The 25,962-nt window shown below is 48.4% G+C and overlaps 1 protein-coding gene across 1 annotated transcript; it reads left to right on the forward strand.

Annotated features, from left to right (window-relative positions):
- Nucleotides 1-1,486: 1,486 nt before the first annotated feature.
- CHST13 (carbohydrate sulfotransferase 13) lies at nt 1,487-25,962 on the forward strand. Its single transcript, XM_045904192.2, has 3 exons — nt 1,487-1,639; nt 20,343-20,422; nt 24,415-25,962. The coding sequence occupies exons 1-3, from the start codon at nt 1,543-1,545 to the stop codon at nt 25,258-25,260; spliced, it is 1,023 nt and encodes a 340-aa protein (XP_045760148.1). The 5' UTR covers nt 1,487-1,542; the 3' UTR covers nt 25,261-25,962.

Raw genomic sequence — 25,962 nt, forward strand, 5'->3', positions numbered from 1 at the left:
CGTACATGGCTGGAAATCCTTGGGCCCTGGGCCCAGAGCAGCAGCAGCCCTGCCTGAGGTGCTTGGGTGCTTCTCCAAGTGATGCCAGGGACGCATCCCAAGGCTGAGCGGGACGCATCCCAAGGCTCTCTGTCAGGTCCTTTGGAAAGCCATAATAAGGAGCTTCTGGTTTTATCTGTGAGGGGCGTTTCCCACTTCTCTGCCATTTGAGACGTATCATCACCAATTGGAGCCATATCTTTAAGCCAACAGAACTATTATTTACTTAACATGTTTCCTCAAATAGACCTTTAAAACTTCAAAAAATGTAATAGGAAGGAACTTTCGTATCACCGCTGTAAGAGAAACCAGTCTTCTGCCAGAAACAGGCAGTAACTGTAAAAATAAATTAATTCATCACTAACATCTAGGATTTAGATGGCCCTCACGGATCCGTTGTACAGGGAATTGGGGCACAGAGAGGTTAGGCAAATTTCCCAATCTCATGTGGTGATTAAGTGGCACCTGCAGGGTTTGGAAACGGATTTTTCAAGAGCAGCTATAAAACTGTAGTTTACTGCAGGACCCTTTCCCACACACTCACACCGCCAAGTGTTGACTCAAGTGCACATGCACACACCTGCACACGGCATCAGCTGCACCCTTGGTTCCCTGTTAGCCTGACTTCTGGGCAGCAAGGCGCGAAGGTCAGGCCTGCTTCCTGGTCTCCCCACCCCACAGGGCTAGCTGGATGTTTCTCTTTCAAAGGCGGGACTTCACTCTCATCCCCTCACACACAGGAGTCCTGCGCAAGCTGAGTGCTCACCTGGAGGGTGGATCCCTTGCCAGGACCAGGTGAGGCCCAACGGCCCTGATGCCCAGCAGGGCAGGAACTGAGAACTCCCACCTCTCCTCCCAGAGCTGGCCAGGACCTGCATGAGCCAGAATTCAGGCAGGACCTGGAGACACCTGTGGAAAACAAGGCTACAGGCTGGCCTTGGGGGGAGGTAAGAGGTGCTCTTAGGCCTGATGCTGGGGATGGAAGATGCGGGAGGGGCTTATGTACAGAGGGCTGCTCCCCATACCAGCCCTTGGCCCCCAGGCATGCAAGGCAGCAAAAAAACACAAGAGGACACAGTGCACTTCCGACCCACCGGACCCACCGATCTGCCACTTTGATGACAAGGCTTCTTGGCCTCGGGTGGAGGATAGTACCCCCAGGGCAAACTGAAGGGGGCGGAGCCTCACCGGGCGACAGGGTTCTTTCCACCCAGTCTCCCCTTCGCGCCCTGGACTGCAGCCCCACTTGATCGGGTGTAGGGCGTGGAGGCTGGACGAGCGAGGCTCGCCACCCGCCGTCGTCCACCACCTCAGTCCCCAGCGGTCGGCCGCCGCGCCACCCTGCCGCCCGCCAGCGGGGCCCTCGCACCCCCGCGCCGTGCCTTGGTACGCGCCGCCGGGCGGGCCGGACCGGGCGGGGCGAGTCCCGGGGCGGGTCCGGGGCCGGGCACTGCTGCCCCCCGCCGGACAAGGCGGACTGCAGCCCCGCGGGCCCCGCGCAGCATGGGGAGGCGCTGCTGGCGGCGGCGCGCGCTGGCCGCCGCGTGTCTGGGGGCTGCGCTCCTACTCCTGGGCGCCGCGCCCCGCGCCCTGCGCCCGGGTGAGTGCCCGTCGGGCCCCTCCATGGGGCACCTGCTGTCTCCTCCCGGGCTGGGAGTAGGGGGTGGGGGTGGGGGGCAGAAAGGCTCTAGGCACCCGCGCCCATGCCCCAGCTCCCCGCAAGGGTGTTGCGCCCCTCGGGAGTTGGTCTCTCGACGCCCAGGAGACGTGATCGTTTTGGGCCTCACAGCCTGTGCCCAGGGATCCGGGTCAGTTGTGGGTGTTAGAGGGCATTGGGCCCACCCAGGAAGGCAGCCTCATTTACCTTGCCCCCGAAGCCCCTTGGCGCCCCGAAGCCCCTTGGCATAAGCTTGGGTGGGCTGGGAAAGCTTCAGGCCGCCTGGTCCTGAAGGCGGGCCCTCTGTGGCACAGGCGCTGCCGCCCTGCTCCGCCTGAAGTTCCCACGGGGAAGAACTTGGGGCTCCTTTGCACCCACTGCATGGTCTGGTTGGGGAAACTGAGGCAGCTAGCCATGACTCCGCAGGGTGTAGTAGCTGCTCTGGGCCAGGCATGTGCTGAGTCTTAAATTCACTTCATCTCCTCCCCATTTCACAAAGTGGGAAACTAAGGCCAGAGAGATTTAGGAACAGGTGTGGATGGCTAACCTGCAGCCTACACAGTCCGCCTGGGGGTTGAGGTGCCCAGTCAGCAGTGTGTTCCCATCTCTGGCTCTGTTTGCCTTTCCTGGGTGTGAGTGTGTTGGGGTAGGGGGCAGGGATATGTGGGTAAGGGGTAGGTCTCCACTCTCCTCCCTCTCCCTGTGTGCGCTCTGTGAGAATCCTCAGAGTCTCATCTTTGGTGACTCCCAGGCAGGGTCCCAGGGAGTAAATAATCACACCCCAGGGTGGGCAGGGACTGTGGGCAGCGGGGTCAAGTTGGCCCAAGAGATGAGGCTGAGGAATCTGTTTTTGGGGGGACACTCACCCACCTGGCTGGGTCTAGATTAGTGGATAAGGGTCATTCCACAGCCTTACCTGCTGGATGACCTAGTCCCTCTCCTCCCAGGTCCTCAGTACTCCCATCTATCACATGGAGTGCTCAAGTTCTTCCTTACAGGGCTTCTGGGGAGATGAGAATGAGACAGCAGACAGAAAGTGGTTGGTCATGATTAGGGCCAGCTGTCATGATTAGGGGTTTCACTGTGCTACCTTCATCCTGGGGTGAGGGGCTTCCCCCTCCGGCTTTCCCTCAAACCCCCATACTGCTGGAGGCCAGGGTTTAGCTGGGGTCCAGGTGAGCAGGGCTTGGAGAGGGCCTCTCTAGTGCTCACCAGAGCTCTACCCAGTCACCCTGCCACTCACACTGTTTCCCCCATGCCTGGACTCAGCCATCCAGACACCTCTCCAAGCCCATGGAAGGGAGATGTGGTCAGTCTTTCTACCACCACCCCCTTTCCATGAGCAGGCAGGCCATCTGGGAGTGGTGCTCCTGGTTCATGGCAGGTGCTCCTGTGTCCTAGCTGAGTGGATTGTCCCCTAGTACAGTGTGGGCTGTGGTCCTATGGTCTATGACCATGACAGTCTCTGTCCACCCAGTCATTCACAGACAAATGTTTACTTAGGAGCTGGACTCCCAGGCCCCAGCGCTCAGCCCCTGGGGTGGGATGTGAGAAAGAGAAAAGGCCAGAGCATCTGGGCCCTGGGTGTGGGGGGTGTCTGGGGGGTATCTACAGAGGAGTCGGTACATTTGGGTAGGCTTCTGTGTGTCTGTATCTCTGGGCTTGCACGTATCTCCTCTGCCTGGACACATCTCTCCTGCTACCTCCTCTCCTCCTCTACCCAGGTCTGAGAGAAGAGAAATGAGCCAAGGTACTGGTCACTCTCTGTGCTTTGTTCCTTTTGACTGTCTCATGCAAAACCCAAGAGAGCAGGAGCTAGAGAGAGGGACTTGTGGTCCCCCTTCCTAGTCTTTGCCTGGGCTGTGTATCCCACTGGGCTTCCCTGCCATGTGAATACCTTGGCCATGACAAAAGAAGGTTAATTAAACCAACCTACCAATCTCCTCTGCTGATTCTCGCCCCCGCCCCCCACCCCCGAGCCATGAGCTAAAGCCCCTGACCCCAGAAGCCAGTGAGGGCGTGCTAATGTTTGGCCCACATGCACCTGGCAGACCCCAAGGGAAACAGCTAGGTGGAAAGGCCTTCTGCCAACCGTCCAGCTGGAGGTGGACCCTGCTGTCCAGGGTCTCTGAAACTGGCCTCAATAGGGCCTTCAGCATCTCTGAGCATGTTGGAAGGGGGTGCGGTGGGGGTGGGCCCCTGGCCTGGGGCTAGGGCTCTGGGGCACAAGAGGAATGTCAGCACCTTACTCCAGGCAGGTAGGTCTGGCACAGTCCCCTCCTTCTCCAAAGCAGAAGGTGTTGCCACACGTTGGGCAGGGGACCCCTGAAAGGCTGCCACTATAGGCCTGGGGCCCCTGTTGCCCATTTACTAGTGGGGAAGTCTGGAGCAGCCCACCCTGGCACCCCTCGGCCCCCAGGATTCCACAAATGCTGACCTAGTTAGTGCCTAGGGTCCTGGGGATGAAGAAGATGTTGGGGGCAAGGTGGGACAGCTGCCCAGGATACTGCTGCCCTCAACACCCACCCTCACCCCAGGGTCCCAGTGGCACCTCCACTGTCACCTCTTGTCCCCTTTGCTTCCTCTGTGTCCCAGCCTGGGCATGGCACTGTAACCCTGTTGACCACATATTTGCTGGGCACGTGCTCATGCGAGGTGCCTTTCTAGGGCTGACAGCAAAACTTACTAATATCCCTGCCCTTGCAGACCTTACATTTTTAATATTAAAAATCCAAATCTCCAGTCTGCATCCTCTATCCCCAGAGGCACACGCAGGGAGAGTCTCCATGCCACCACATTAAATCCGCTACAGGGGTTCACAGGGGCGGCATTGGGAGGGGCCAGATCCCTTTCCTAGGTTTGCAAGGGTTGCGCATCTTTCCTGAGGTTGGAATCTCTGTCCACTTCTAGGGGACCTGGGTTGGGGGCAGGGAAGGGAGAGTGTAGAAGAGGTTGGGTGGAGGGGGGCTTATTCCCAGGGGAGCCCATCCCTTTCTTGCAGGCTGGACTGTGGCCCTTCTTTCCTCCGGGCCACAGCCCTTCTCTTGGGGTCCAGTGCTTCCTGTCCGAGGTCCAAGGGTGATGTGTGCTAACAGAGATTTCCCTCACCATCCTTCCTGGAAGGTCTCCAGGTGGGGAAGGACCCAGGAAGCTCAGGTGGGGACCCTGACTCTCTCTCCTCCTCGCTCTCCATCCCCTTCCTTCTTTGGCACCACAGCACCTGGGGACCCAGGCCACAGAGACAACTGTACAGACTGAATGCGGGGTGCCTGATAGTCAGGGTGCCCCTGCAGTCATGCAGCCTAGCAGCCCTAGAGCCAGCCATTGCTTTTAATGAAAAACCAGTATTTTGGTTCTATGCAGAATAAATACAGAAATAAATGCCCAACGACTACTGGGGAGCTGGAGTGCCAGGGCTGAGGTGGGTCGGTGAGGACTGACATAGGCCTGGCCTTGGAGCTGAGCAGGGCCCCCTAGGACCCAGCAGCGGCCCGTCAGCGCAGAAGCCAGGGATCTTTGCAGGGGTAGCCAGAGGAGGCCGGAGCAGGCGGCTTCCCCCTGCAGCCCTGTGTCCCTTGCTTCCCCCTGAGCCCCCTGCAGGGCCCCACCCCGTAGACTCTCCCTCATCTCCCTTGCACAGTGGGGCCCCGATGCCCAACTCTACATGCTCTGACTCCTCTCCGTCCTGGCCCCTAGTCTCTCACAGGCAAGTGAGGAACCAGAGACTGGAGCCACCCAGAGGACAGTGTCTCAGTGAGGACATCTCAACTCAGGCCAACTTAAGCCAGATATGGCTGCCTTCAGGAATGCGTGGATCCAGGGGCTGAAACCATGTTTCCAGCTCTAGGTTCAGCTTTTCTCTCTCACTCCAAAGGAAGGGCTCTTTTACTGATAATTCCAGGCAGAGTCTCAAGGATGTGTCTCATTGGCCTGAATTGGGTCACATGGTATCCACCTCTGAGCCAATTGCTGTGGCAGAAGGGGATGGAATGCTCTGATTGGCTAGGCCTGGTCACATGCCTATCCCAGCAGCTATGGGAGAAGGACGCCTATCAGAACCATGTGCATGGGACATAAGCAGGTTCATTCCTGGAGGGAAATCAAGAGGGCTAGCCAAAGCAGGGGGAGTGGCTGCTGGCAACCAAATAAATAGATGCTCACCACCCTGCTGTTCATTCTCAGATACTGCCAGAGTGCCCAGGGCACAGAGGCACCTTCCAGGCCTTCGGAGACTGCCATGAGAAAAGTCTAGCTGGCAAGATGGATGGCTCACTAGAGTAGGCATTAGTAATCCCATTTTGCAGAGAGACTAAGCTCAGGAAAAGGGAAGTCATTTGCTCAAGGTCACCCAGCTAGGAAGTGGGGGGGGCCAGGATTTAAATCCTAGTCTAAATCCCTAACCTTTATGCTTTCTACTCTACACTGCAGGGGTATTTGGGTTGGGCTTTGAAGGCTGCATAGAAGTTCACCAGGTGGGAAAATGAAGAAAGGGAATTTGGGGCAGAGGGAATGGCACAGACAAAAGCATGGAGGAGTGAAAGGCCTGGTGTGCTAAGGGCTGTGCTGTGGGCAGAGCTCTGGGTTTATGGGAAGAGGTGGTAGGGTGGAAGGCAGAAAAGTACTATAAGTCCGGCCGGTCATAGGTGGCCTTAAATAGCAGGCCAGGAGTTGGGGTACTCTCCCTATGGCCATAAGGGGCTATCAGTCTTTAAATAAATATTCATTGACACTAGGTGAGGTACAGGGATTACAAGAAAAGAAGACAGTCCCCTTCTTACAGAGCTGACCTTCCGGAGAGGCAACCAGACATCAACCCATATACAAACCACGTTATTTCAGCGGTAATAAATGCCATGAATAAATTAAAAGGAGAGACTGGGAAAGATCCTGGTGTGGAGTGTGGCTCATTGGAGAGACCCTCTTTCCAGAGGGAACTTCTGAGTTGAAATCTGAACATGAAGTATTTACTCTAAAGTATAAGCGTTCCTGGAGGAGCATCCCAGCCAAGGAAGAGTGCAAAGGCCCTGAGGTGGGAATTCACCTAATGTATTTATTGCTTGGCAGAAAGACCAGTGTGGCTGGAGCTGGGTTGGGGGGGGGGGGGAGGTGGGAGGTGCACCAGGAGGTGGCTCTGGGAAGAAACAGGAATTTGTTAGCCAGTAGGAAGCCATGTAGGTTTTAAGATCACCAAGGTAGAAGGAAGAGAAATAAGAAGCTGGATAAGGAGACCAGTGATTATCCTGGACACAGCCAAAGGGGCTTGCTGCCCTGAGCTGACTACCATGGAGGAGGTGGGAGGTAGGGGGCAGGGGCAGTTCCTGATCATTCTGCAGGCAGAGGTGATGAGACTACACCCAAGAGGGGTTCCATTCCAGGTGGTTTGTGGAATCCAGCAAATAGAGTTTGAATTTTAAATACAAGTGGAAAGATCTCTTTCTCTTCAGAAAAACAATTAAAAAAAAAAAAGTGGAATTGTTTTTTATTTGTGAAGGGCTTGTTAATGTGTTCCTCCATGGGCCTGATTACCAGAGGCAATGTCCCTGACCTGGGGACATGCAGGTCAGCCCTGAAGTCCCAGGTCACCCAGGGGACTGAGAGGGCTGGGGAAACCCTCCCTCCCCCTCCCCCATCAAGGTCCCTGGGGCCTGTCTGTGCTGTTTGGGCCTGGCTGTCCCTGCCTGTCTGGTCTTGCAACACTATGCCCAGCTAGAACTTATTAACCAGAAACCACATGTAATCTTTGCTCGCTGGACTGGGAATCACCAAACAGTATTTCCCCCCCAAATGGTGAAGTTTCAAATGGCCCACAGAACAACTTGCGCCCTGCCGGCTCCAAGGGGAAGCCTGTCCTTAGGGGTGGGTGTGCGAAGGGCCATTTATTGGGTTCCTGCTTTCAGTTTGCCTGGATGGCGGTTCACCCACTTAACTGTAGGTTTTGTGAGGTTGGGCGGGGCTGTGTGCCGGGCAGAATGGGTGCCCAAGAGATGTGCCCTCAGATGTGCGCTGTGGCCTGGGGTCAAATCCCGTTTCTGGGCTTTACTTGCTCTGAGGCCTCAGGCATGTTTCTTTTCCTCTTTGAGCCTCAGTTTCCCCACCTGTCAAATGCAGATAATAATAGTTTCTACCTGATATGAGTAAATGTGTCCATGTGTGCAAAGCACCGAGCAGAGTGCCAGGTGCTGGCTGACCCCAGGGCTGTGCCCCAGGTGCTTCTTCCCTGGCTCCCCTGACCCCACCAAAGCGCTGCCTCCTTTGCCAGCTGCCATGCTCTCTTAGGGGCTTCCTGGCCACACGCAGTGGGCACTGCAGGGTGTTGGGTTGGTCTTCACACTGGTCTACTGGACGGGGACTGTGGTCTGCTCCTGAGGCTGGGGCTGCATGGTTTCCATGGCCTGGAGCCCTCTGGGCATGGGCACCGGGCTGTCCCAGACTGTGGGCAGCTCACCCCGCATTGCTTCCTCCCTTCACCCCAGCTGCTTTGCTTTGAGCTGTTTCAAAACTCCAGCGGTTTCCCCACTGTGATCTCTTTCTCCTCCTGCCAGCCTCTGTTCCTGTCACTGTGTGTAGCCTGTCTCTTTCTCTGTCTGCATCTTTGGCACCCCCAGTCCCTCCCACCTCCCTGCCCCCCCCCAATAACCTTCTGCTATTTTTGTCTCCTTTTTCAAAGCAGAACCCCACCGCGGTTTTACCTGCGGCTGCCCTGGGCTGGCCCAGGCCCCTCCCTGGCTGTGAGACCTGGCTTTCCCTGGCTTGTCTGCTCCATGGTACCCTTGGCAGGGAGCCTGGGACCTGGAGCCTCATGGAGGGGCTGCAGGGTGGAGGACACAGGCCAAGAGAGGCTTGGGGCAACCAGAGCAGAGGTTGGGGGATGCTTCAGTGTGACCCTGTTTGGGGCCACCCTGCCCTCAGAGCCAAGCCCCCAGCTTTCCAGAGTGGGGGACTGGATCCAGGGATCTTCAAGGCAATCCCCTTCCGGCCCTCCTAGACCCATCTGTCCCCCTCCATGGCCAGCCTGCCCATCCCACTAGACTGTAGGTTCTTCTGATCTCTGTGGCAGGAAGGGGTGGAGGGGGTGGGGTAGCCCAGCCCTGTAATCACTGGCCACAGCTACTCTATAAATAGGGCCTCACTCTGGTGCCTGTTCCCTCTGACCCTCACCCACTGGCCGCTGAGGTCTGGTATGGGACCTGCTTTCCTGTAGGCTGGAGCCTGAGCAGGAAATGAGAGTCCCCACACAAGGGTTGGTGTTTCTGAAGGCTGGGTGCCTCCCTCCCAGTTGTGGGGCCTTGGGGTAGAAATGGGCCTAGGTGTGCTTCACTGGTCCTAGGGGCACCTCCCCCACCGCAACCCCTCAGTGGGTACCAGCCCTTCCTCAAGCCCAGGCTGTGGCCCTGAAGGGAGCTCAGTGGGTGACCTTGAGCCACAAGTAACACATCCACAGAATGATGACGAGGGTACCTCTCCTCCCCCGGCTGTGGGTGGTGCTGTGCTCATGTGACCCAGCCTCTCCTGGGGGCTACAGCTACACTTAGGCCAGCAGCGGCGGCCACCCTGCCAGCCCTGAGCCCGGGGCCTCCACTGCACTTTGAGGGGCCGGCCAACTTTGCTGCCACCTCTGGTCAGCTCATTGTCCGATGACAGTGGTGTTGCTGGGATGTGTCCAGCTGCCAGGAGACAGAGGTTCAAGTCCTAGGACCATTGATAAATCCCAAGATACAGGTAGGCCCTGAGGGCCTCGCCTTGTCCCGGCACCCTGGCTACAGAAGAGCCCAGGCCTTGTTCCCAGGACACTGGAGTGGGGAGGGAGCTTGAGGCTGCCAGAGGCATGCCAGGAGGCCCAGGATAGTGGGCTTCAGATGCACACCGAAGGTTCTGGAGGCCAAGGTGAGGTCAATCCAGCCGTCGTTTATTCATTCCTTCAACCAACCTCTGCCAGGTATGGCTCTAACAGAACGGTTCTCAAAGTGTGCTCCTGGACCAGCAGCATTAGCATGACCTGGGAGCTGTTAGAAATGCAGATTCTTGGGCCCCACTCCAGCCCTACGGGGCTACAACCTCGGGATGTGAGGCCAGGTAATCTATGTTTTCATCTATGCATGCTAAAATTTGAGAACCACCACTCATGGTCAATTTGCCAATAGTTAATCAAATTTTCCAAGTTTATTTCTTCGTCAAAAACATGTCTTAAAGAAAACGCCTGGATCTTTTCGATTAATGTATTCTTGGCAGCATTTTGAAGACTCTTCATTTTGTTGAAAGCCAAGGGTCATGGGAACGTTCATCCGTCTTACGAATATATTCTTTTCTCATATGATCCTGAATTCTTGAAGATACTCTTCTTATGAATAAGCAATATTCTTAGGAATTCAGGAATATATTATGATAGCCATTGACTAAATTTGTAAGCTAGATTTACATAAAATGCCCTTGCATGTATTCTTTTTTTATGATCAGTATTTTTATTTTCATTGAGATCTAATTCTCATTCCATAAAATTCACTTTTTTAAAGTACACAATTCAGTGGTTTTTAGTGTATTTAAAAGCTGTGCGATATGACCTCTATATAATTCCAGAATATTAGCCATTAGCAGTCACTCCCCACTTTCCCAGTGATCCCCCCCACCGTGTCCCCCAGGCCTGGGCAACCACTGTTTTCTGTCTCTATGGATTTGTCGATTTGCGATGTTTCATGTAAATGGCATCAAATAATATGTGGCCTTTTGAGTCTGGTTCCTCTCACTGAGTGCAATGTTACAAGATCCAGCCATGTGGAGACCAGGGTCAGTACTCCTTTCCTTTTTATGGATGAATATGTATGGATGTGCCACAGTATTTATCCATTCATCCTCTGGTGGACATTTAAGGTTTTGGTTATTAAATATAATGCTGACGGGAACATTTGTGCATAAGTGTTTGTGTGAATGTGTCTTCATTTCTCCTGCGTGTGTACCTAGGAGTGGAATTGCTGGGTCATAGGCTAATTCTATGTTTAATTTTTTTTCCCAAATTTTTGTTATTGTGGTAAAATACACGTAAGATAAATTTTGCTGTCTTCATCATTTTTAAGTGTACGGTTCAGTGATATCAATGCGTTCACAGTGTTGTGTGACCATCCTCTCCAGAGCTCTTTCGTCTTGTAAAACTGAAATTCTGCACCTATTAAATAACTCCCCATTCTCCCCTCTGCACCCCAGTGACCATCACCTGCTCTCTAGCTCATTGGTTTTTACTATTCCAGGTACTCTGCGAGTGGAATCATTCATGATTGGTCCTTGTGTGACTGGCTTTTTTCACTTAGCATAATCTCCTCAGGGCTCATCCATGTTGTAGTGTGTGTCAGTTTGCTTTCCTTTCCAGGCTAATACCCACTGTAGGAATGGGCCCCATTTTGCTTATCTGTTCATCTCTTCATGGACTCTTGGGTTGCTTCCATGTTTTAGCTATTGTGAATAATGCTGCTGTAAACATGGGTGTGCAAACATCTCTTAGACGCCTTGCTTTTTCAAGTATTTTGGGTATGTACCTAGAAGAGGAATTGCTGGGTCGTATGGTAATTCCAAATTTAATTGTCTGTGGAAGCTCCATGCTGTTTTCATAGCAGCTGCCCCATGTTATCTCCCCACCAACACTGCACAGGGTTCCAATTTCTCCACATTAACAAAACTTGTTCTCTCTCTTTTTTTTTGATAGTAGCCATAATAATGGGTGTGAGGTGGTATCTCATTATCATTTTGATTTGCATTTCCCCAGTGATTAGTGATGTTGAGCATCTTTTCATGTGCTTATTGGTCATTTGTATATTTTCTTTGGAGAAATGCTATTCAAGTCCTTTGCCCTGTTTTGACTTTATTTTTTGTTGTTGTTGAATTTTAGGAGTTCTCTATATATCCCCTTTCAGATACCTAATTTATAAATATTTTCTCCTATTCTGTGTGTTGTTTTTGGGTGCACAAAAATTTTTTTAGTTTAATTTTATTTAAATTCAATTAATTCACATATAGGATATTATTAGTTTCAGAGGTAGAGTTCAGTGATTCATCAGTTGTGTATAATGTATAATGCTCATTACATTATGTGCCCTCCTTAATGCCCATCACCCAGTTACACCCACCCACCTCCTCTCCAGCAATCCTCAGTTTGTTTCCTAGAGTTAAGAGTCTCGTATGGTTTGTCTCCCTCTCTGATTCGTCGTATTTTATTTTCCCCTCCCTTCCCCTATGATCCTCTGTTTTGTTTCTTAAATTCTAAAGACAATATGATAATTGTCTTTCTTTGACTGACTTATTTCGCTTAGCATAATACCTTCTGGTTCCATCCACATCATTGCAAATGGCAAGATTTCATTCTTTTTGATGGCTGAGTAATATTCCATTTTACATACATATAATAATGAGATATATATATACACATATATATATCTTACATCTTCTTTATCCATTTATCTGTCAATGGACATCTGGGCTCTTTCTGTAGTTTGGCTATTGTGGACATTGCTGCTGTAAACATTGGGGTACAGGTACCCCTTTGGATCACTTTGTATCTTTTGGGTAAATACCTAGTAGTGCAGTTGCTGGGTCGTAGGGTAGCTCTATTTTTAACTTCTTGAGGAACCTCCATACTGTTTTCCAGAGTGGCTGGACCAGTTTACATTCCCACCAACAGTGTAGGAGGGTTCCCCTTTCTCCACATCCTTGCCAACATTTGTTGTTTCCTTTCTTGTTAATTTTAGCCATTCTGACTGGTGTGAGGTGGTATCCCATTGTGGTTTTGATTTGTATTTTCCTGATGCCAAGTGATGTTGAGCCTTTTTTCATGTGTCTGCTGGCCATTTTATGTCTTCTTTGGAGAAACGTCTGTTTGTGTCTTCTGCCCATTTCTTGACTGGATTATTTGTTTTTTGGGTGTTGAGTTTGATAAGTTCTTTATAGATATTGGATACTATGGGTGCACAAAGTTTTTAAACTTCCATCAAGTCCAATTTACCTATTTTTTCTTTTGTTACCTGTGCCTTTGGTCATATCCAAGAAATCATTGCCAAATCCAATGTCATGAAGCTTTTGTTGTATGCTTTCTTCTAAGAGTATTATTGTTTTAGGTCTTATGTTTAGGTCTTTGATCCATTTTGAGTCAAATTTTGTATATGGTGTGAGATAAGGGTCCGACTTCATTCTTTTGCATGTGAATATCCAGTCTTCCCAGCACCATTTGTTGAAAGGAGTATCCTTTCCCCTTTGGATGGTCAAAATCATTTGACCATATATGTAAGGGTTTATTTCTGGGCTCTTTATTCTATTCTATTGATTTATATGTCTGTCCTTACACCACCCACTGTTTTTTTACTATAGCTTTGCAGTTAGTTTTGAAATTAGGAAGAGTGAGTCCTCCAGTTTTGTTGTTCTTTTTCAAGATATATTTGGGGTCCCATATGAATTTTAGGATGGGGTTTTCTATCTCTGCAAAAAAATGTCATTGGAATTTTGACAGAGATTGCATTGACTCTGTAGATTGTTTTGGGTAGTACTGACATTTTAACAATATTAAGTTTTCCAATCCATGAACATGGGACATGTTTCCATTTCTTTGTGTCTTATTTATTTCAGCAGTGTTTTGTAGTTTTCACTGTACAAGTCTTTCACCTCCTTGGTTAAGTAATTCCTAAGTATTTTCTTCTTTTTTACACTATTGTAAATGGAATTGTTTTTGTACTTTCCTTTTCATATTGTTCATTGTGTGTGTATGGAAATGCAACTGATTTTTGTGTGTTGACTTTGTATCCTGCTACTTTGGTGAACTCATTTATTAGTTCTAACAGTTTTTGTGTGTGGAATCTTTAAGGTTTTCTGCATATAAGAACATATCATCTGCAAACAGAGATAATTTTATTACTTCTTTCTAGTTTGGATACCTTTTCTTTCTTTTTCTTGTCTAATTGCTCTGACTAGAACTTCCAGCATTATACTGATTAGAAGTGGCAAAAATGGGCATCCTTGCCTTATTCCTGATGTAGAGGAAAAGCTTTTAGTCTTTCACTATTGAGTATGATGTTCACTGTGGGTTTTTCATATATGGTTTATATTGTGTTGTAGTACTTTCCTTCTAGTCCTTGTTTTTTGAGTGTTTTTTTTTTTTTATCATGAAAGTATGTTGAATTTTGTCAAATGCTTTGTCTGTGCCAAGTGAGATGATTGTGTTTTTCCCCTTCATTCTCTTAATGTGATGTATTGCAGTGATGGGTGTTTGTATGTTGAACTATCCTTGAATTCTAGGAATAAATCCCACTTGGTTATAGTGCATAATCTTTTCATTGTGCTGTTGAATTCCATTTTCTAGTATTTTGTGGAGAATTTTTGCATCAATATTCATAAGGGATATTGGTCTGTAGCTTTCATTTCTTGTAGTGTCTTTGTCTGGCTTTTTTCCCCCCAGTCAGAGTTATACTGGCCACACAGAATGAGTTAAGAAGTGTTCCCTCTTCCTTAGTTTTTGGAAAAGTTTGAGAAGGACTTGTATTAGTTCTTTAAATGTTTGACAGACCACAGCAGTGAAGCCATCAGGCCCATGGCTTTTATTTGTCAGGAAATTTTTGATTACTGATTCGATCTTCTTACTAGTTATAGGTCTTTCCAAATTTTCTAACTACTTCATGATTTAGTCTTAATACATTTTGTGTTTTTAGAAATGTGTCTATTTCATCTAGGTTATCCAATTTTTTTGGCATACAATTGTTCATAGTATTCTCCTGTGTTGTTGTTTTTTTTAATTTCTGTAGTCACTAGTAATGTCCCACTTTCATTTCTGATTTTAGTAAGCTGTATCTTCTTTTTTTCTTGGTCCATCTAGCTTAAGGTTAGTCAATTTGTGGATCTTTCCAAAGAACCAACATTTGGTTTTATTGATTTTCCCTATTTTTCTACTCTCTATTTCATTTATCTCTGCTCTAATCTTTATTATTTCCTTCTTTCTTCCAGCTTTGGGTTTATTTTTTCTTTTTCTAGTTCCTTAAGTTGTAAAGTTAGGTTGCTGATTTGAGATCTTTCTTGTTTTTTAGTGTAAGCATATATAGCTATAAATTTTCTCCTAAGCACTTTCACTGCATCCCATAAGTTTGGTATATTGTTTTCATTTCTGTTTGTCTCCAAGTATTTTCTAATCTCCCTTGTGACTTCTTTGATCCACTGGTTTTTTATAAGTGTATTCTTTGATGTCTACAAATTTGTGAATTTTTCCAGTTTTCCTTCTGTTACTGATTTCTGACTTCACCCTGCTGTGGTCAGAGAACATACTTTGTATGATATATGTCTTTTAAAATCTATCATGACTTATTATGTGGCCTAAAATATAGACTATCCTGGGAAATGCTTCATATGCATTAGAGAAGAATGTGTATGCTGTTGTTGTTGGATAGAGTGTTTTGTATGTGTCTATTAGATCTAGTTGGTTTATTGTGATATGTAAGTCCCCTGTTTCCCTCCTCATCTTCTCTCTGGTTGCTCAGTTCATTATTATGAGTGGTGTATTGAAATCTCCACTATTATTGTAGAGCTGTCTATTTCTCCCTCCTATTCTGTCAATTTTTGTTTCATATACTTTGATGATAAGTTAATGTTTATAATTGTTCTTCTTCCTGTTTTAAAACTTTTATTTATATAGGAAGTTCTTCTTTGTCTCTTGTAAACTTTTCTGATTCAAAGTCTATTTTGTCTGATATTAATATAGTCACCTTTGCTCTATTTTGTTATTATTTGCTTGGAATATCTTTTTCCATCCTTTCACTTTCAACCACTTTGTGTCACTGGATCTCAAGTAAGTCTCTTGTAGACAGCATATAGTGTTGGGTCAGATATTTTTATCCATTCTGCCAATTCCTGCATTTTGACTGGAGAGTTTAATCCATTGACATTTACAGTAATTACTGATAAAGTGGAACATCTGTCATTTTGTTATTTGTCTTCTCTGTGACTTATAGTTTTTTTATCCATCATTTCCTGTATTACTGTCTACTTTTGTGCCTAATCAATTTATTTTTTGTAGTAAAATGTTTAAATTCCTTTCTCATTTCTTTTGTGGATACCATGGGGATTACATTGAACATCCTAAAATAATACATTGTATTTTGAATTTATACTGGTTTCTTCATTTGAATGGACCATACTTTTCCCGTTTCTTTGTATGACTTCTAATTTTTTGTTGAACACTGGACATTTGAATCTAATAATGTAGCTCTGGAAAGCAGATTCTCTTTCTCAGTGATTGCTGTTTTTAGTTTCTGTTTTTGTCTTTCTGATTGTTGTAGCCTGTCTCTGTGCTGAGGTTCAGCCCAAGGTATAAATTTAAGGTCTTCTTAGGTCTTTTCTGAGCCTCTTCCTGGGCATTCACAGTCAGTTTCTAATTTTCCCCACCTATGCAGTTGTTTTGAATGTTTTAGTATTTAATGTCTGGCTCCAAAAAGGGGAAAAGAGAAAAATGAAAGGTGGGGAAAAGGAACCAGCTCATTAAGTCTCCTGGAAGTCACTTTATGTGGAGTGTGAGGGGCTTGCAACAATGTGGGGAGGTATAACTGATCAAAGCACAGATCTCTGATATTTGGAGAATAGGACCCTTTTTGCCCACTCTGGCTCTTGCATGCTGTATGTAAGCTGCTCCAAGAACAGATGCACAGCTGCCTGCCATGTGGCTGGGGTGGGGGGTGAGTGGATGCCCTGAGCTAAGAAAGAGCTGAAACTGACTGAAATTTACCACCATTTACCATTTAAGCCTTCCCCTGGAAGTTGCAAGCCTTCAATGGACTCCAGAATTCCAGGTCTATCTGATGTATCTGATAGATTCTGCCAGTACAGTTGTTGCCTGGGTGGAGAGACAGATTCTTGGTGTTCCTAGTCTGTCATCTTTCCAGAATCATCTAGGCTTAGCTTTTAAGGAATTGCCAAACTGTTTTCTGTGGCAAAATATCTCTATTCTCCATTCCCACCATCAAAGTATAAGGGTTCCAATTTCTCCACATCCTCAGCAATACTTGTTTTTATCTTTTTTTATTATAGCCATCTTAGTGGGTGAGAAGTTGTGTCTTAATGAGGTTTTGATTTGACTTTTCCTAACAGCTAGTGATGCTGAGCATCTTTTTATCTGTTATTGGCAATTTGTATATTATTGGAGAAGTGTCCATTCATATCCTTTGCCTACTTGAAAAGTTGGGTTATGTCTTTTATCATTTGGTTATAGGCATTCTTTTTTTTTTTTTTTTAAGATTTTATTTATTTGAGAGAGAGAGAGTGAGAGAGCATGAGAGCAGAGAGGGTCAGAGGAAGAAGCAGACTCCCCGCTGAGCAGGGAGCCAGATGTGGGACTCGATCCCAGGACTCCGGGATCATGACCTGAGCCGAAGGCAGTCGCTTAACCAACTGAGCCACCCAGGCACCCTATAGGCATTCTTTATATATTCTGGATACTAGTCCCTTATCAGATATATGGTTTGAAAATATTTTCTCCAAGTTGGTAGGCTGTCTTTTCACCTTCTTGATGGTGTCCTTTGAAGCAGAAAAGTTTTTGTTGATATAGTCCAGTTTATCTATTTTTTCTTTTGTTGTTTTTTTGATGCCATATCTAAGAAATCACTGCCAACTCAAAGATCATGGAGATATATGTCTATGTTTTCATTATGAGTCTTTGTTAGCTCTTACATTTAGGCCTATGATCCATTTTGAGTTAGTTTTTGTATATGGTTTGAGGTAGTGGTACAATTTCATTCTTTTACATGTGGATATCCAATTTTCTCAGCAAAATTTATCATAAAGACTGTTCCTTCCTTATTGAATTGTCTTGGAACCCTAATAAAAAATCAGTTGATCCTAAGTGTAAGGGTTTGTTTCTGAACTGTGAATTCTATTTCATCAATCAATATGTCTCTCTTATCCCACCACCACATCATCTTAATTACTGTGGCTTTGTAGTAAGTAGTGAAATTAGGAAGTGTGAGATCTCCAAGTTTGTTCCTTTTCAAGATTGTTTTAGACATTCTAAATCCTTTGAATTTTCTTTTTTTAACAAAAAATTTTAAAAGATTTTGTTTATTTATTTGACAGAGACAGAGAGCACAAGTAGGCAGAGAGGCAGGCAGAGGGGAAGGAGAAGCAGACTCCCCGCTGAGCAGAGAGCCTGATACAGGGCTCCATCCCAGGACCCTGGGATCATGACCTGAGCCGAAGGCAGACGCTTAACCAACTGAGCCACCCAGGTGCCCCAATCCCTTGAATTTTCTGATTAATTTAAGGATCAACTGTCAACTGTCAACAACTGTCAATTTCTGCAAAAAAGGCAGCTAGGGTTTTTAAAGGGATTGCATTGCATGTGTAATCTGGGGAGTACTGCCACCTTAATGATATTAAATCTCCCAATCCATGGACATGGGATATTTTTCCATTCATTCAGGTCTTCAATTTCTTTCAATGATGTCTTGTAGTTTTCAGTGATAAGTCTCACACTTCTTTTGTTAAATTTAATCCTTAATATTTTTATGCTGTTGTAAGTGGAGATGATTTTGTAACTTCAATTTTGGGTTTTTCATTACTAGTACTTAGAAATACAATTCACTATTGAATATTGATCTTTTATTCTACAACCTTGCTGAACTCATTTATTAGCTCTTAGCTCTAATAGTTGGTGGATTCTATAAATATACTATATATAGTCTATATATATTCTATATATATTCATGTCATCTACAAATAGAATAATTTTACTTTTTCCATTCCATTCTGGCTGCCTTTTCTTTGTTTTTCTTGCCCAATTACCCTGGCATTGTTGAACAGAAGTGGTAAAAGTGGGTATCCCTTGTTTTGTTCCTGATCTTAGAGGTAAAGCATCAGTTTTTCACCATTAAATATGTTAGCTGTGGGTTTTCTCCTAGATGGCCTTTATCAATTTGATGAAGTTCCCTTCAAGTTCTGGTTTGTTTAGTATTTTTATTATGAAAGGGTATTGGATATTGTGCAACACTTTTCCTGCATGTATTGATAATTATGTGGGTTTTTTCTTTTACTCTATTAATATGGTGTATTACCTTGATTGATTTTTGTATGTTGAACCACTCTTGCACTCCTGGGATATATATTACTTGGTTATATATAACCATTTTTATATGTTTTATATATTCAGTTTGCTGGTATTATTATTTTTTTTTTTTGAGGATTTTGCATCTATGTTCATAAGAGATAATGTTCTGTAGTTTTCTTTTCTTGTGATGTCTCTGTCTGGTTTTGGCATCAGGGTAATACTGGGCTCATCTAATGTGTTGGAAGGTATTTTTCACCCCACAATTCTGTTTTGTTTTTCTGAAGGGGGTAAAGAGTTTGGAAGAGATTGGTGTTAATTCTTCTTTAAATTTTGGTAAAATTCACTAGTGAATATCATCTGATTCTGGGCTTTTCTCTGTGGCATTGTTTTTTTTTTACATTACTACTTCAATGTATTTATACATATTATTATACATTACATTATTATACATATTATTATATATTACATTGTTATACATATACATTATACATATAATTGTTATATGTCATTGGGGTTTTCTATTTCTTTTTGGTCAATTTCAGGAATTTGCATCTTTTTAGGAATTTGTCCATTTTGTGTAGGCTATCTAATTTGCTTTTGTACAAGTGTTCATGCCTTTCTCATTTCTGTAAGATTCCATTCTAATGGTTTCCCTTTCATTCCTGTTTTTAGTAATTTGAGACTTCATTCTTCTTGGTCAGTCTAGCTAAAGTTTTGCCAATTTTGGTGATCTTTTTGAAGACTGCATTATACTTTATTCATTTATTAATAAGTATAATCATACTTTAGAAAAATATGACCAAGAAGCATAAGATCATGAGCCTATGCTTATCTAAATCAACTACATTACTAATAATATTATTCACATTAATTGAATATATAGGAAGATATTCCTTAAAACACATTTAGAGTAAAAGAATACATTTAGTAAGCAGAGTTTTTGGTAATTTTAGGAAGATTGAAGAGTGCAGCACTGAGACAGATGGATTGTATCCCTGCACACTGTCTTCCAGCCTAGGAGACAGTGAAACCTGCATTTACCACGAAGCGGCATACACACTGGCCAGGGAAGTACAGGCTGCTGTAGGAGTCCATGGAGGTCATGTGACCTGGTGGGCTGCCACTGGAGAACCTGCAGCTTGGCTGTGCCACCTCTATTGCTACCCAGCCCTTTCTGGCTGCCCACACCTAGGATCTGGGGAGGCTGGACCACCAGCCAGCTTGGTGAGCCCCTGAGGGCTCCATGGACATGGGGCTGGTAGGGGCGCGGCATGAAATGAAGGCAGAGGAGATGGATAAGGTTGGATGGTCAGGTCTTTAACAGAGGGCTGTGGGCTGGGTACCACCTTTCCGCTCATCCCTGCCTGCCTGGCGTCCTCCAACTCTGAAGGGTAGGACATGGGGACAGGAGCGATACCAAAGACGCTGGCCTGGTGGATTAGGGGGCCTATCAGTGCCCCACACCCCACCAAGGCAGATGAGATACAAGAGGGAAACTGAGTCCCAGAGGTAGATCAAATGTGCCCAAGGGAGTTGGCCAAGTCTCCTAAGGGCTACAGCCAGTCCATCTGATGCCTCTTTCCTTATGCCCCATAGCATTTGAAAACAGCCTGGGCTCTGGCTGGCTCAGTGGGAAGAGGAGGAGTCCCCTGAAGATGCTTTATGACTTGGACCAGGTAGGTGGACAGACCCCTGCCCAGTGATCCCTCCCTCTACCTCCAGCCACGGGAAACTGAGAACCCTAGTGTAGACCTGCTGTCTTGGGACTAGAGCCCACAGTAGGGCTTGAGGAGGCTTCCTCTGCAAATCAAGGCCCTGTGCAGAGAGGAGAATGCCTATGACAAGGGCAAATCTTCGGACAAGCTGAGAGACCTGGGGTCTCCACCCACCCACCCACCTACCCATCCATCATCCACCCAACAACAGACTGAAGCCACACTGTGCCAGGCACTCTGCCATGTGTTGAGGATATAAAAGAGCAAAGGACCCTCAGGAAGTTGACAGTCTAGTGGGGAGACAGGAATTAAGTGACCCCCCAGATTTTAGTATCTGCTGCAATAGGGAAACATGCAGGGAGCCCCTGTCCTCACACTGTTCTTAGGCACCCGGACCAGGAGGCTTACCGGCCCAGGCACTCCACTTCCGCTGTGGGCCTGCTGGGACCAGGCACAGCCCAAACACACATGCAGTTAGACCCCCCCGAGAGCCACGGGCCCCTGGCTCACACACACACCAGCAGGCACGAGGAGAGGCACCCATTCAGACAGCATGTGTAGAGCACCTAGTGTATGCAGGCTGTGCTCAGGCTGCTGCTGATCCAGTGGCAAGCAGGTCAGCTGGATCCCTGACCTGGGGCAGCTGATATGCCCAGGTGAGGCAGATATCATCCCATCATTGCCACCTGCACTAACCTGTAGCTGATTTGCATCGAAAGGGGCAGTACAAGGTGCGACAAGAGATCTACCGGGAGGGTCCTAGTTTAGATGGGGAAGAGAGATCCTCTCTGAGAAAGGGACATTGGAGCTGAGACCTGCAGAGAAGGAGTTAAGAAGCAAAGAGTAGAGGGCCAAGTGCCTGGTGGTGGACAGACAACAGAAGAGGGTGTGCGAGGTGAGCCAGGAGTGGGCAGCAGCTTGGGTGGTGCCTGGCAGGTGGGGCGAGGGCAATAGGGAAACCATAGAGGGTTTTAAGCTGGGGAGAATGATCAGACAGGTTGGGTAAGTAGCTGTTCACTGAATCCCTGAGGGCTGAGCCAAAGGGGCCTGTGGAGCTTATCTGACCCACACCCTTGGGTTGCAGGTGTGGAGGCCTTGGTTCAGAGAGGGTAACTGGCTTGCTCTGGGCCACACAGCAAGCTGAGGGCAGGCCAGGCTCTCAGCAGGATCCTGGGTTCCACTAGTTCCACAGGCTTCTGAGGGGCAGATGGGGCTGACTCAGCCCCCTCACAGCCTGAGGTCCCTCTGACGGTTGGGTGTCAAGGCCCTGGGAGCTTAGCACCTGTGGCTGGAGAAATAAGAGTAATAAAAATAATCTGGCCAACAAAGGCTAACTGTGTACCAGACACTCCAATTCTGTGAACTTATTTAGTCCTCGTGGCAAGCCTATAAGGTAGGCCTGTTGTTATCCCTGTTTACAGATGAGCAAACTGAGGTACGGAGGCCAAGGACACAGAGAAGGTTACAGAGCTCATAAGGACTGGAGCCAGGCTAAGGATCCAGGCAGCCGAGTCCAGTCAGGCTGGGAGAGATGGTTGTAACTGTAGGATTTGTTCCTGGACCAGTGGGCATAGCCCCAGCTTCTGAGTCCTAAGGGACCTAAGTTGGGAGTCCCAGCTTCCCTACTTGAGAGCTGTAGGCAACTCATTTGTATTGAGCCTCAGTTTTCTCATTTCTATGGAGATAGTATTGACTATCTTGGTATTTATGGGGCTCCAAGCAACATAAAAGCTGACTTTAAGCCATTAGGACAGTCGGTGTTTACTTCCCAAGATGCTCAGAAACCAACAGCCCTTGGTACAGCAACAACACGTTGTCCATCATCATACTCTGAATGTTGACATATGATACATCTTGTGCCTCATGACTTCAAGATGACTGCCAGGGCTCCGGACATCTCACAGGATGGTACCCCAAGCAGAAAGGGAGGGGCTGAGGCAAAGATTTTTTTCCTTCAGGAGCCCTCTCTTTTTGTGCTGAAGGAAAGTCTTTCCTGGGAGCCATCTAGCAGACTTCCCTGTACATCTCCTTGGCCCAAACCAAGCCAGATGTTCACCCCAGGACCCATAGCTTTCATGAAGTTGTGTGAGGCTGCTATGACTGGTTCTTCCCCAAGGCTTGGCACATGACCTACCACAACTGGGGTCTGCTGGCAAGGAGGGAGGATGACTGACAGGTGGGTGGATGGCCAACATTCCCTGCCCCAAGAAATATGTGAGGATGTCTGGAAGCTGAAAGCAGAGCTTGGCTGTGGGGCCACTGAATACAGCCTTCTCCTGGCACCCAGGTGAAGCCAGGCTTCTGAGGCCAGTCCTGTGAGTCTGCCTTAGAGGGAAAGGGATCCTCTCAGTGCTCTCACGCCCCTCACTGCTCTGAGATTGGCAGTCACCCCTCTGTGAGATTTTGAAAAAGTAAGATAAGCACATGATAGGGCATTCAACCCTTCAAACGAGTATATGTGGTGAAGAGTACCTCTCCTTCCCACCCTGGCCCTGGTTACCCCTGGAGGCGACCAGTTCGTTCCCTGTGTGCCCTTCCAGGCATGTTCTAGACATGTGTGTAGTGTCCAATGCTCTGTCATGTGCTTAGGTCACTTTTCCAGAATCATACCTACAGGTATATATGTCCTTTTTTTCTGCTTTATGTTTTAATTGAGAAAAATTCAAACATATACAGAAGTAAAATGTACAATGCACCCCCACATTCCCATCACCCAGTTTGAACAGTGATCAACTCTGCCCTGTTTCATCCAGACCCCTCTCCCTCCATTCCTACTTGGGATTATTTGGAAGCAAATTCCAACCTTGTTTAGTATGTGACAATTTCAATATATATCTAAAAGAGAGGCTCCCGGGGCACCTGGATGGCCCAGTCGTTAAGTGTCCAACTCTTGATTTTGGCTCAGGTCATGATCTCGGGTTTGTGAGATGGAGCCCCATGTCAGGCTCCAAGCTAAGCAGGGTTGTCTGATTGGGATTCTCTCTCTCTCTGCCCCTCCCCCCCATGCTCACTCACTCTCTCTTTCTCTGAAGCAAATAAATAAATCTTTAAAAAAATAAATTAAAATATGTGAGGCTGCCTACAACCTATCCTTTCTGAAACATCTTTTATTTCCTTCCTCACCCTTTGTAAACCCAAAATGTGACATGTTAACTCCTGTTCTGTACTTTAGCTTTTATCACTTGAAGTATTTTGGATTTCTGCTTGGATTTCTGGATACTTTTAAAGGCATGAGAAGCGCAAATGAGCACCTCCCCCCCACACACATTCTTCCCCTCCCCACCCAGCAATGGCAGATACTCTTATGCAGGCACTGGACCCAGTGTCCTACCATTTCAGGTGCTGCTTTGTCCTTCCCTGAAATGGAAACACTCACAAGGCTCTTTTCGTAACTGGGATAAAACTCACATGCCATAAAATTCACTCTTTTACAGTGTACCCTTCAATGGTCTATAGTGACCAAGGCTGCATGACCATCACCACTCTCTAACTACAGAACACTTTCATCACCCCCAAATTTTATTATTGAACAAAAAAATATCTCAGTAGCCTGCAAGTGGCTGCATTTTTCAACTCTATATGGAATTAAAGCTGTTGTTCTTATACACTATCCTGATATTCAATTTGTGCCCACGCTCACCACTCTGATGACATACTTATTCCATCAGGCTTACTCTGACACGGTCATATTCATCATCAGAACCTCCTTGGTCCCGAGGGCCCAACCCTACTTGTCACATCCTTCCACCTGCCTCAGTGAGGTTAGAGTCATTTTCCCCCCAAATTCTGGTCTAGGATCTGGGTCCCAAATCACAGTGATCGGTGGCAGTGCTGGGGTTCGAATCCCCTGTTCCGTCGCCACGGCCCGGTGGGTGCAGGGCTCCGCAGCGCCGACCCCATCCCCCACCCCCCCACCCCCCGCCCCGCTCTCCCACCTCCGCTGTCGCCTGCAGGGCCCGCACTCAGCCCTGGCCGAGGTGCACCGGCAGCGGCGCGACCTGCTGCGCCGAGCCTGCAGCCGCCACACACGCCGGCAGCGCCTGCTGGGGCCCGAGGACCTGCGGCACGTGCTGGTGGACGACGCGCACGGCCTGCTCTACTGCTACGTGCCCAAGGTGGCCTGCACCAACTGGAAGCGCGTGCTGCTGGCGCTGAGCGGCCGCGCCCGCGGCGACCCGCGCGCCATCCCCGCACACGAGGCGCACGCGCCGGGCCGCCTGCCCTCGCTGGCCGACTTCAGCCCGGCCGAGATCAACCGCCGGCTGCGCGCCTACCTGGCCTTCCTCTTCGTGCGCGAGCCCTTCGAGCGCCTGGCGTCGGCCTACCGCAACAAGTTCGCGCGGCCCTACAGCGCGGCCTTCCAGCGGCGCTACGGCACGCGCATCGTGCGGCGCCTGCGGCCGCGCCCGCACCCCGACGCGCTGGCCCGCGGCCACGACGTGCGCTTCGCCGAGTTCCTGGCCTACCTGCTGGACCCGCGCACGCGCCGCGAGGAGCCCTTCAACGAGCACTGGGAGCGCGCGCACGCCCTCTGCCACCCGTGCCGCCTGCGCTACGACGTGGTGGGCAAGTTCGAGACGCTGGCGGAGGACGCGGCCTTCGTGCTGGGCCTGGTGGGCGCGCCCGGCCTGCGCTTCCCTGCGCCCCCGCCCCGGGCCAAGGCGGCCGCCGCCCGCGACCTGGCCGAGCACCTCTTCCGGGACATCAGCCCCTTCTACCAGCGGCGCCTCTTCGACCTCTACAGGATGGACTTCCTGCTCTTCAACTACTCTGCCCCTTCCTACCTGCGGCTGCACTAGGCAGCGGGGCCCGTCACATCGGCTGGACGGTGTGCATTTCTGGTGCCGCCCCTCCAGGCCCCCCGCACCCCGATGCTGGTGCTGCCTGCCCGGGACTCCACTCTGAGCACCACTGCCCCGGCCCTTCCCTGCTTGGCCAGCCCGCCCGGGCCTCCATCCCACCCAGCCAGGTTTGGGTGCAGCCCACCTCAGGCGGCTGGACACCCGTGTGCCTGCCTGTCACCTGATGCTTGCTTCCTCTGAGTGTGCCAGCTGGCAGGCACTTCTCCAGACCGATGGGTGGGGAAGCATTGAATTACTAGTATTTTTTAGTTTGTGAGAGGCCATTTTGACCCCAAACCAGAGCAGAATGCCGGTTCGGTGCAGTCTGTGGCCTCTCCTAGCGGCCTCTTCGCCGCCTCGGCCCTGGTGTTGACAGCCGTGGTCCAGGAGGAAAGCCCTCCGTCATCGGGCTCAGGCTAAGGCCTTCCTTGTCAGTGGGCATGGCATGGAGCCCACTCTGAGTTGCCTTCCACTCTGCCTGTCACTGAGCCGTGTTGCCTCTCCCCGTGGCTGGCCCCACCTTTGATCTCGGTCTGGCCAGATCCTAAGTCTTCCGTGTGTGCCCACAGAGCCCAGAGTGCAATATGGTGGCAGGTTTTATAGGACCATCGTGAGCCGGGGAGCTTATGTTTTTGAAATAAATGTTTTTTACTTCTGACA

The sequence above is a fragment of the Mirounga angustirostris genome, unplaced genomic scaffold, assembly GCF_029215605.1.
Source record: "Mirounga angustirostris isolate CCGP_5_RB_7025 unplaced genomic scaffold, mMirAng1.0.hap1 SCAF_1, whole genome shotgun sequence".
In the NCBI taxonomy this organism is placed as follows: Eukaryota; Metazoa; Chordata; class Mammalia; order Carnivora; family Phocidae; genus Mirounga; species Mirounga angustirostris.